Source organism: Primulina tabacum, chromosome 1, assembly GCF_025594145.1.
Source record: "Primulina tabacum isolate GXHZ01 chromosome 1, ASM2559414v2, whole genome shotgun sequence".
In the NCBI taxonomy this organism is placed as follows: Eukaryota; Viridiplantae; Streptophyta; class Magnoliopsida; order Lamiales; family Gesneriaceae; genus Primulina; species Primulina tabacum.
In genome coordinates, this window is record NC_134550.1 from 38,088,608 (window position 1) to 38,100,874 (window position 12,267).

At 34.4% G+C, this 12,267-nt stretch overlaps 1 protein-coding gene across 4 annotated transcripts; it reads left to right on the plus strand.

Moving 5' to 3' along the window:
* The first annotated feature begins 1,576 nt into the window (after nucleotides 1-1,576).
* On the plus strand, nucleotides 1,577-11,711 carry LOC142544125 (cycloartenol-C-24-methyltransferase-like). Of its 4 annotated transcripts, none has more exons than XM_075651202.1 (14): nucleotides 1,577-1,729; nucleotides 1,852-1,957; nucleotides 3,130-3,196; nucleotides 3,850-3,923; nucleotides 4,229-4,313; nucleotides 4,401-4,456; nucleotides 9,528-9,582; nucleotides 9,872-9,919; nucleotides 10,001-10,084; nucleotides 10,161-10,277; nucleotides 10,362-10,445; nucleotides 10,527-10,652; nucleotides 10,788-10,885; nucleotides 11,477-11,711. In XM_075651202.1, exons 2-14 carry the CDS (start codon nucleotides 1,875-1,877, stop codon nucleotides 11,526-11,528), a joined length of 1,029 nt encoding a protein of 342 aa, XP_075507317.1. In that variant the 5' UTR covers nucleotides 1,577-1,729; nucleotides 1,852-1,874; the 3' UTR covers nucleotides 11,529-11,711. The 4 variants fall into 4 exon arrangements, with proteins under 4 accessions (XP_075507317.1, XP_075507321.1, XP_075507331.1 ...); XM_075651206.1 differs by having other exon boundaries at nucleotides 1,597-1,750; XM_075651216.1 differs by having other exon boundaries at nucleotides 1,599-1,724.
* Nucleotides 11,712-12,267: the final 556 nt, after the last annotated feature.

The following is a 12,267-nucleotide window of genomic DNA, read 5'->3' on the forward strand; positions in this document are numbered from 1 at the left end:
GTTATTAAAGTTAGCTACGCTTCAACAACACAATAAGAATAATAGCACAATCAAGAGTAAATCAAAAGTCGAGAAATAAATTAACTAAACACGGTTTCGGGGTAGGATCCTCTTAAATCCAAACAAATAATGAAATTTAGCTACTCGAATTCATGATCAAACTAAGCAAAACAATATTTAACCAAGAGAAATTAAAATAGAAATACTAGACGTGACGAAAAAGCGAAGAACGTTGCCCGAAAATCTTGAAATCTTCCACTCCAAGCCTTTCTTTCTCTTCCTAACTTTGCGGCTGCTCAAAAGTCCTTGAACTTTCGTCCCTAGGGTTCCTTTTGCAGCCACTCACCTTCCAAGTTGAATACAAGCTAATAAGGAAAATTTTCATGTTTACTCGCGCTAGGGCGGTCAAGAATTACCTCCCCAGCGCGAGGTCCTCTGTAATTTCTTCAGCCTCTCGCGTTGGGACGGTCCCAGCGGTCAAGAAATACCGTCCTAGCGCGAGGTGTTCTGTCCGGACCTCCTATTTTTGCTGTGCTCGCCCTGGGATGGTCAAGAATTACCGCCCTAGCGCGAGGTCTCCTGCCCAACTCCTTCCTTGGCTTCTGCATGCGCCGAATGGTCTGTCCTCAACTTCACTTCCGGTTGAATTTTCTCTTTTTTCGTCGTTTTTCCTGCATATTCATACAACTCAGTGAGCGGTGATTATATGCAATAATTTAAGATTAAATGAACAAAATGCAGACTTCATGCAATCAAAACGATGCAAACTAAGACTCACACAATGCACTAAAATATGTAAATATGACCTCTATCAGTAAGATTGATCAATCGACAAACAGCTGATACGAAAATCACAATTAATGATGAAAACGTATGTGTATATGTATATGTTGAAAGAAAGGTTTAAGTTTATACATCTTCATGAAAAAACTAATTTTATTAAAAATATATTCGCTGTTGCATGTGGATATATGCGTATTACTTGTTACTATGGTTAAGGCTTGTTGAATCAATATACTCACTAGGTGTGAATAATGCAGGTGATGATTTTAATGTTGAGACACGAGGGTTGAATAACTGAACTGACTGGGTGGATGTTGCACTATCCTTTAAATTTTAATGTGATCCTAACATATATGTACAACTATATTTTTATATTAAAATTGAAATAAAATAATTAAAAAGTTGGCATAACAATAATTCAATTAGGCAGTTATTTTTTATCAAAGCAATTGCTTCCACATACAAAGCACGTAATTTTTTTTTTCTATTAACAGTAATCAACTTAATAGTTTTATTTATTTTGAATATAACTTTTATGATCTCGAAAACAAATGGATCTTATTTTAATTTTCTTTTAAAAAATTGAACAATAACAAATAGATATTATTGATTAAAAAAAACAGAAAAATAATTTCAGTGGCTGATTAAACCTAGGAATTAGGATGGCCTAGACGGCTGAAGAAAAACAGTATCCACGTGCACTTTTTCACACATGGCAACCACTCCTACCCTTGAATGACACACATCGTCGTTTAGGAAACAGCTAAACAACAAAAGTCCCACCACTTCTGAATTCTTTGCTGTCACCTTTTTCCATTTTCCATTTCAAAAATTGTTTTTCACTCCCATTTTCTCCCTGCCATACAAATTTGGAATTCATTTATCCCCACAACTTCGAAAAAGAGTCTTGTCAAGAGGCTCTCTTCACGTTTTCCTCCTTGGTAGTGTGAGTAACAGTGGCATTGTGGTTTGTTAGTCTGCATTTTGTAATTTTGGTGTTCTGCTTCTTTCTTTTAGTCTACCTTTTTATTATTTTTTGATTTGATTTTGTTGTTTGTGGTGGGATAGAGTCTTGGAAGAGTGGAGGGGAGATGTCGAGTACGGGAGCATTGGATCTGGCATCTGGGCTTGGAGGGAAGATTGACAAGAGTGATGTTCTCTCGGCTGTTGACAAGTACCGATCTTTTCTTCCCTTCTACCGTGAGATGTGATTGTTGTACCGGAATGTGTTATTGCTATATGAATCTGAGTTGTTTGTTCCATTTAAAGTTTGGACTTGATCCCACTTTCTCTTGTTAGAATCTGAGATGGTGTTTCTGAGTTAATCTGTCAGTTGACTCTGTTTCTTTTCTTTTCGAAATTGGCTTTATGATTCACTTATTATCAGGTATTATTATTCCTTGATGTAGTTAGTCGGGTATGTGTCTTTGGGTTGACGAGAAAATAAGAACTCTTCCTTTTTTCTTGAAAAATTATATTGATTAAGATAATAGTACTAACAACAGTTTGCTGTGAATTTTAGGGTAAACTTGTGGTAAGATTCAGGAATATAGAAAATTGATCAATGCATGTGGTGCAAGATTCAAACTTTCTCGGATTTTGTCATGTGTATTTGCTTTATTTATGTCCGAGGTCTGGTTATTATTTTTAGAGCCAGTACACATGAGCACATGTTTGGATGGAAATGCGGTCCTCTTTCTCCGTACTTGAATAACCAATAAATCATCCACGGTATCATTTTTCTATATTCTTTTTTCCTTTTCCTGTTCTTAACGTGCGAAAATTTGATGAATTGGCACAGATAAAATCCTGTCATGGTCTATAACCAGACTTAAGTTTGCTTAGCATTGTATTTGTCGAATAGACTTAACTAAGCAGATTTTTTGACACAATTTTTTACAACTTTTAATCTTATACCTAAGCTTCTAAAAACATATTGCCAATTTAAATGACTGATGATATGCCCTCAGATAAAAGGACAACATACATTTGAAATCTTTCTGTTCCAGGCTATACTTTCATAGAATTTGCAGGATTTTCTATTCCATTAAACTCACATAATCATGTCTATTTTACAACGAACGAGGGAAAATCAAATTTGAAGGGATTTTTGACGAATACATAATTTGTGACGATGTTTTACTTCCTTGTCTGCAGCTTTAATATTATCGTGCATGTTTTAGTTGTATTAAAAATCAAACTTTTATTTTCTAATTATTCTAATCTGACCTTGTGTTTTTTTCATCTTGCATTTCCTTCTCTCTTGCCTAGTGTTGGTCAGAGGATTTGATGTGTTCGTGCTTTAATTACTTTCATCGAAATTGTGAATTTTCAATTCTAAATCAGGTATGAAAAATATCATGTTTGTTACGGAGGTGAAGAGCAAGAGAGAAAAGATAACTACACGGACATGGTGAGAAATATCTTTCTAGTGCTAAGTCCTTACTTCAATTCATTTTATTTTCTAGCTCTTTTTTTCTTTGCAAAAAGCCTTTCATTTATTAATCTGAAACATACCACATCATTTCTTTCTTCGGTTGTTTTTCGTGTTTTCAGTGATTCTCAATTGTATCTCGCTTTAGTAACAAAATACGAGCTGGTCAAGGTTTTAAAATTTGGAGCTATTCTGCGGCTTGCTTACTATGATTTCACAGTTGTCTACCTACTCAAGATAGTTATTTTTGATCATAGTGGTGTCAAAATAGAGTAGGGTTAGTAATTCATAAGAATCCAAACTTGAAATTTTTAAGTTCCTTAACCAGGCCAAACAATTTTGTTTTGTTTGGGGGTTATTCTGGATCTGAAGGAAGATAGACCACAACGTAAAGTAAAGGCCATTGTTTTTGTCGAAAAACAATATTCTTATGATGATTCTGTTGTCTCCATCAGTTTGACTCCTTAATTTTATTCGTCAACTTGGTATCATCATCAGTTATTACAAGTTAAACTATTAGTAACCAGCATATAAATGACTGTTTTTGCGCTCTGCATATTTTTGATTATATTTGGTTTACTATGATACTTCAGGTCATTACACAATTTCGTTTTGTCTCCTCAATTTACCAGGTGAATAAGTACTATGATCTCGTCACAAGTTTCTACGAGTATGGCTGGGGAGAATCATTCCATTTTGCACCCAGGTGAATTGTTTTCTTCTTTAGATATACTCATCTTTTAAATCATGTTTTGCCGGAAGGCTCCTCATGTACTCGGTAATATATTATAGAATACACAATAGGAAATGAAAATGCTGCTTCAATCCATTTTTCTTTGTTTAAATTCATTATCTAGTATAGTTGCTCTCATTTTCCGCGAAAATCTCATGAATATGAAGGGCCCTTCATATGATGTTTACATATAATATGGTAAGGTATAGAAAATTTGAGACCATTTTAAGTTGCATCTTGTACCAGTTGCTAAATAAGATTACCACAATATGCCACAGATGGAAAGAAGAGTCTCTCCGAGAAAGCATCAAGCGCCATGAGCACTTCCTTGCCTTACAACTTGCCCTCAAACCAGGACAGAAAGTAATTCCATTTCTATACTTAATTAAATTTCTGTTGACTTAAATATATTTCTGTTAATCAATTTTGAGGTTTATTCCATTTATATAGGTTTTGGATGTAGGATGTGGAATTGGTGGACCATTAAGAGAAATCGCTCAATTCAGGTGTTTGCTTACTTTATTTTTTGCACTTTCCAGCATACTACTAGGGAATAAGAGTTGTGTATAACAACTATTTGCCTATTTTGAGTAGTGTTCAATCAAATAAAATTTATTAGATATCCAAAATCAGCTGGATTAACTTTTTGAGAGTTATATACACGGACTTGGACAATCCTTTCCCCTTGAACTAGCTTTTAGGGTTGAGTTAAGTTCAAATGTCAATTTAACATGGTATCAAAACTCAGGCAATCGATATATTTTGGAATGTCCTATGGACCACCTGATAATGTCTTGTGAATTTCACGCTCTAATTGTTCATTCTGGACGTGAAGAAGATTTGTTAGATGTCCCACATTGGCTGGATTAAGTTTTTGAGAGTTGTATATTTGGACTTGGACAATTTCCCCCCCTTAAGTTGGCTTTTGGAGTTGAGTTAGGTCTAAGTTCCAATCTTAACCTTGGTATCAGAGTCCAGACTTACCGTTATGTGTTAGATTGCCTTATGGGTCATCCTATAATGTAAACTTTACGCTCCAGTTATTCATTCTTAGGCAGGAGATGGTGTGTTAAATGTCCCAAATCTGCTGGATTAAGTCCTTGGGAGTAGTATATATGAACTTGGACAATCCTCTCTCCTTGAGCTAGCTTTGGAGTGAGTTAGGTCCAAGTCTATCTAGCACACCAGGAATGAACAACTAGAGTGTGAAGTTTATATTAATGGGTGGCCCATGGGGCAGACCAAGTTAAGATTGAAACTTGTGTCTAACTCAGCGTCAAAGGCAAGCTCAAGGGAGAGGATTGTCCAAACCCATAAATACAACTCCCAATGACTTAATATAGCCGATCTGGGAGATCTAACAAAATTAGTTTTATTGTGACAAAACATATCAAGTTGTACCTATACACAGTTGTCAAAAAAGGCTGCCTCGGTTCCTTAAGCGACCCGAGGCGCAAGGCCTGCGCTTCAAGGAACTCAGAAGCGCAGGAAGTCTACGAAGCGCACACTTCTGTGCGCTTCGCTTAGGGGAGAAAGACGATCGCCTGTGCGCTTCATCATAGTTCGTGCGCCTGGCTGTGCTGCGCCTAGGGGTAATACTTGAAACAAGCGCAATTAAAGTTTGCGCCTCTGCCTAGGTGCGAGACATCGAGAGGTGCAGAAGTGTGCGCTTTCGAGAAGCTAGTTGATATTTTGTAAGTAAATAAAAATTAACTCGAACCCAACCAATTTTTAAGCCCAATTAGCAAAGCTCATGGCCATTTAATGATAAAAAAACCATATTGTCACTCATTTATGCAAAGCTTTTTTATAAGAAAGTACCAAAGGTCCTCTGTGCAAACTTTTATTGTCATCTTCCCCCTATGATGACGATGATGATATAGTTGAGTAAGATGATGAATTTGATGATTTAGATGATACTGTAATCCTTTATGCAAACTTTTACTTTAATTTGTTCTACATTCATGATTCACAATGGTTTTGGATGATATGATTATGATGATATAGTTGAGGATGATGAAAAGGAATTTGATGATTTAGATATGTGAAGTTTTTTTCTCAATATACTATGAATTGATGACTTACTAATAAATTTTAGACGATTAAAGTTTTTTTCTGGTTTTGATTTACGCTACATTATCTATTCATTAATTTTTATTTATAATGTTTGCTATATTTGTGAAAAATACCTAATTTATTTAATATTATAGATTTATTGTATAAATCACTTTGTATATATTGAATTTTAAAATTTACGCCAAATGCGCTTTATTTCGATAAAACGTGCACTTCGCCTTGCGCCTCAGGTTCCAGGGTACCCTAGCGCTTTAATGCGCTTTGCGCCCTAAATAATATGCGCTTCATAGAAGCCGCACAACCATTTTCTTTTTAAGATTATGCAAAGTGCGATTTTAAGTCTGCCTACGGCCCTTACAATTTTTAAAAAACAAAATTAAGCCCAGCCTAACTAAACCATCTTTGTTTTGCTTCTCACCTCTCATCGCCTCCGTCTCTGCCTCGCCTCTGCCACTGCCTCTCCACCACGTCTCTGCCTTGCTGTCCAATGCGTCTTTGCCTTGCTGCCACTGTCGCTCCGTCTTCTTTGCCGTGTTTCTCCTTCTCTTTTGCTGTCCAAAATTGGTAAATCCTAATTTTAAAAATCTCTGTAAAAAAATTAAAATGTTGTTTTTTAATAATAGGTGATTGTTATTTATTTGTGAGTTATTTAGCCATGTCAAACACAACAATTCCATCAAATCGAAAGGATATTGCTTGGTTAATGCAACACTTCCATATCCTAAAAATCGAAATATTGTATGTTGTTGTTTTTGTGGTAAAATAACAAATGGTGGGATATATCTGCACAAGCTACATTTAGTTGGGGTAATAAAAATGTGAAAGCTTATTTGAAATGTCCAGAGAATGTTAAAGAAGAAATTAAAGAGATAATGGAAAAAAAAATACTTTGAAGAATCAAATGAGTGATATTCCTCATTTAGATGATGTTGGAAGAAGATCGTGATGAAGATGTTATTCAAACTAAACTGAAAGGGAAATGATCGACATCCGGTTCCAGTATCCATCCTATGGTGTAGGGTAAAAGGTGTAAACAAATAGGACCTATTGACCTTTATTTTGTGAAAAATGTAGAAGAAATTTTCAGATAAAGACTTGCAAAAAATAAAGGCCAATATGATGAAAATAAAAAGAAATTAAAGAAGATGCGGTTCAGAAATTTGCTATGTGGATGTATGATGTCTGAATTCCTTTCAATGCCGTTAAATATGATTATTTGTAGCCTTGTATCAAAGCTATTGGGACTTGTGGAGTGGGAATAAAACCTCCATCATATCACGAAGTAAGAATATTTGAAGAAGGAGTTGACAGATAGAACCTGCTTATCAAATCACACGAAAAAAATCATGCTAGGTATGGTTGCACAATTATGGCAGATGAGTGGAAGGATAAAAAAAGTAGAACTCTTAAAATTTTTATGGTAAATGGTTCTAAAGGAAGCATATATGTTGAATCGGTGGATGCTTCAAGTTATTCTCACACTGCTGATAAGATGTACGGGTTACTTTCTAAAATTGTGAATCGAATTAGAGAACAAAATGCAGTTCAGATTGTAACAAATAATGCAAGCTGCAATGTGAGAGCAGGTAATATTTTAAATTTTAAAATGAATTAGAAATCAGATTTTTTAATTTTTTAAATATATTTACTTTATTTTTTCAAGTCGTCTTTTGGAAAACAATTTTCAACACTTGTATTGAACTTCATGTGCAACTCATTGCTTAGATTTTATGCTTGAGGAAATATTCAAAATTCCTAATCTCAAAAAATCGCATGAACGGCCATTGATGGTGAATGGTTATATTTACAATAGAACACAATTAATGAGCATGATGAGAGAGTTTATTGGACAGGGAGACATGGTAAGAACTGCAAAGATTCGTTTCGCAACAACTTTTTTGACTTTAAAGCGGTTTCAAGTTCAACAAGCAAATATGATATAGATGTTTACATATAAAAAGTGGGTAAAAAGTCGATATTCTAAAGAGATTGCTGGAAAACTTGTAGCAGAAGTGATATTGTTGCCTTCTTTTTTTGGAGAACTGCAGTTTTTGCATTAAAATTCGGCCGCCCATTGTTGAAAGTATTGCGGCTGGTAGACGGTGAAATAAGGTTCAACTATGGGTTACATCTATGAGGCAATGGACAAAGCCAAAGAAGCTGTCGCTGCATCATTTGATAATAATGAAGATAAATATCGTGATATTTTTAAAATCATCGACAAAAGATGAAACATTCAACTCCCTCATCCTTTGCATGCGGCTTTTATCTAATCGTGACATAGAAAATTATGAAGAAGTGTTGGAGGTTCTGTACAAATTCATAGCTAGATTGTCGCGATGTGAAGATTTACAAGATAAGATCACAAATCAATTGGATAAATAAAAAAAACCAGGATTACAAATCAATTGGAGAAATACAAAAAAAGAGACTTTTTGGTTTACCCATGGCTATCAGACAAAGAGCTTCAAAATCACCATGTAAATAATATTTAGTGCAATAGATATAAACTTTGGATGATAAGAAATTTAATCTTATATTTTTTTGTATTTCCACTTTCAAGCTCATTGGTGGTCTTCTAATGTTGCATCAACACCTGAATTAAAAACATTTGCAATGAAGATTTTGTATCTCACATGCTCTGCTTCAGGTTGTAAATGTAATTGGAGTGAATTTCAATATGTAATTTAGAAGTTTTTTATACATATTAATTTTTATATTATGGAGTATGAACCTAATTTCTTACTTTCTAATTTTTTGTCAGATACATTATAAAAAAAAAAAAATAGGTTGTCTCAAACAATTGAATATTTGGTATATATATCAAATACAACTAAGCGTTGAGGAGAAGATATGCCATGCGAGATAAGATTGATCATGTTTCTTTGTCAGAAATAGATGATAGTAATGAGTGGTTTTTGGGAAAGTTGGATGACAGTAATAAAGGCAATGATGATAACGATTTTGTCTATGAAGATGATAATTTGACTTGGAGTCATGTAGCACATGCGGCTGGGGTTGGTGAAAGTGCACATGACTTTGATCTCGAAATGCATCTACTTCAAAAAGAGAATCATCGTCCACTTCAGCAAAAAAAAAGCAATCTTCAACTCGAACTAGTCTTGTGGATGAAGAAGAGATAAACATTGATGATGAAACTGAAGAAGATACCGATGGATGCATATGAAGCGATAGGTGCTGATGACGTAGATTTGGAAGATGAAGATGACGATTGTTATGACATTTAATATTTCATCTACAACATTTTTAAAAGACTTATTATTTTATTTATATTTTTTTGATAATATTTGGTTTATTGCTTTTTTCCGTAAAGCGTGCGCTTCTCTTTGCGCTTTGAGCCCCAAAGACACATGAGCATTTTTTTGCGCTTCGTGCTTTTGACAACTATACCTGTACAGTTAAATAGTGACCTTGTAGGAGTTTCTGTATCCATTCATATCTGTTTTCCTTCTCTCTCCCTCTTATCACCATTTTTTGCAGTTCTGCTGCAGTTACAGGTCTGAACAACAATGAATACCAGATAACTAGAGGAAAGGTAAAAATTGATCAGTGGCATGCTGCAAATATTTTCTTCTGAGGTTGATGTTTCATTCTGAAATATCATAATGGCAGCAACATACTCATGTTTTATCACCGAACTTGTTTCAATTTGAGGTCTAGTCCAATAACATCATTTGAGATTTTTTATCACCTGCATTTCCATATGTTCACTGAGACGGTGTTCTGTTTAGCATTTTTAGACACAACATTTTCTCTATGTTCACCAAAATAGTGTTGTTTCCCAGTACTTATGTGATCATTTATCTGTCTCTGAATGGTGCCAGAAACTTAACCGCATTGCAGGAGTGCACCAGACTTGTGACTTTGTTAAAGTTAGTCAAGTTTAAATAAGTTTGTGTTGTATTTGGATTTTTATTTTTGTGCATTCTTATCATTTGTTCATAATCATGCAGGCTGATTTCATGAATATGCCATTTCCTGATAATAGTTTTGATGCAGTGTATGCTATTGAAGCAACCTGCCATGCCCCAGATGCGGTATGTCAGTTTATGTGCATTCAAATCTTAAATCTTGTTTCCTGAGTCACCATTGTCTTACTTTCATGCTGTTCAGGTTGGATGCTATAAAGAAATATATCGAGTACTTAAACCAGGCCAGTGCTTTGCTGCATATGAGTGGTGCATGACTGAAGCGTTCGACCCAATTAATAAGGAACACCAAAAGATTAAGGTAATTACCATTTTGCAGAAAATGTGCATAAATGCTAATCCGGCCACAGCTTCTTGAATTTGATAAGAAATTCAAACAACACAGGCAGAAATAGAACTAGGTAATGGCCTCCCTGACATAAGGACGACACAGCAATGTCTTGAAGCACTTGAAAAAGCTGGTTTTGAAGTGAGTAACAAAATGTTTGTGTTTATGCTTATCTCCTAAATTTCTACAAATATTTTATTATTCTATTTTCCTTTTCTAAAGGTTGTGTGGGAGAAAGATCTCGCAGTGGACTCACCCGTGCCATGGTACTTACCTTTGGATAAAAGTCACTTCTCCCTCAGCAGTTTCCGTTTGACAGCGATTGGACGCTTCATCACAAAACACATGGTAAATGGCTAACCTTTTTCCTTTAAAAAAAAAAATTAAATTAGTGCTTGTATGTGTTGGTTTTCACTTATTTTCCAATATTTATTCTCTTCTCGCTGTAAAGATCTTTTCCCCATCCGAAATCTTCATCTGCAGGTGATGGCTCTAGAAAAAATTGGAGTTGCACCCAAGGGAAGTCAAAGGGTTCAAGCTTTCTTAGAGAAAGCTGCAGAAGGACTTGTGGATGGAGGAAAGTAAGCATCTTTTTAACTCATGTTTGCCTGTAATTTTGTATCTTTCGAATTTCTCTCCAGAAAGTAGAGATTCAAAGAGAACATAGAAATTCATTGTCGTCATAATGCTTATCAACCCTGACCTTCTAGGCACTTGCTTCATGCATCATTATTGTCTTCTTTGGACAAGGCTATGCAAAGTGTCAATAATGTTTAACATGGAGGGATATTTCTCTTGATATTTATCGAATTTCGGATTAAGAGTATTAAAAATAATTTTGGAAATTCCTTATTTTTTGTGTTTTTGGATGATAGTTGAAGTTGCAACTTTCGAATTTGAAAACGTTAATACTTCTTAATTTCATAGTGAATCCATTATAAGCTCAAATGGAATGTATGTTTACTTGATATTCTTGATTTTTCATTTTATTTGTATAGTCATTGAGCCTGTATCTCTGCGTCATAGCTTCTTGTTTACCCTGGCATAACGTTCTGACAACGATGTCTTTTATTAAGCTAAGGAACATTATCATAAATAGCAATTGTGGTTGAAGAGTTTACATAAGACTCGGTCTCGCCCACAATTAATACTAAAAGGTCTCTTATTATCAGGATGGAAATCTTTACAGCGATGTATTTCTTCTTGGTTCGGAAGCCCCTTTGAACAGAGTTGGAGATTCAGTCAATCACAGGATTTTCTTGGCCTTTTGATGACAATGAGAAGTGTTCCTTTTGGTGTGTGTGGTTTAGTATCCTGTGTTTCTTTTGTGATGGAATCAAATGGTATTTTGCTGGGAATTGCTGTGTTTTATATTTAAATTAAATAAATGATTTTGAAAAGGTTCCACCCTCCTTGAATTACTTCTATTTTTTATTATACAGGTATAACATTTTACATACAAGCATGTTCAGATATTATTAAATAATATTCAAAATATTATTGATGTAAAAAAAAATAAGGCTAGATATTCTTTTGAAAAATCACTTTAATGGCAATTACCATTGTGATGTAACGACAAAGGTATTAGCTCAAAATATTCTACTATTTATTTCTTTTCTTTTTTTCTAGTGAAACTTACTCTTTCTTTTGGATTTATGTTGGCATTATTCTGAAGTTCGCTAATATCATATTTGACTAAAATCTTAATTTATTTGCGCCTGAGATGATATCTGCTTGAGCTTTATTATCATGTACGTGTTAATTACATTCATCGGAAGAGTGTATGTGAGTAACGTGACATTATATATAACAGTGTTTTGTCGACATCACATTAGTTTAGTTAGCGTTAATTCGGAAAATGATTAAAACTGTAATAAAACAAATATAACGGACCAAGATTGAAATTTAATAGAAAATCAAAATCACAAAATGATAAATTTATATGATAAAAATATAATTAATG

Excerpts from the sequence above, each read along its gene's own strand:
- LOC142544125 (XM_075651202.1), top strand. The coding sequence starts at position 1,875 with ATGTCGAGTACGGGAGCATTGGATCTGGCATCTGGGCTTGGAGGGAAG. Across the intron at positions 10,085-10,160 it reads CCTGCCATGCCCCAGATGCG|GTTGGATGCTATAAAGAAAT; the intron begins GTATGTCAGTTT and ends CATGCTGTTCAG. Across the intron at positions 10,278-10,361 it reads AGGAACACCAAAAGATTAAG|GCAGAAATAGAACTAGGTAA; the intron begins GTAATTACCATT and ends CAAACAACACAG.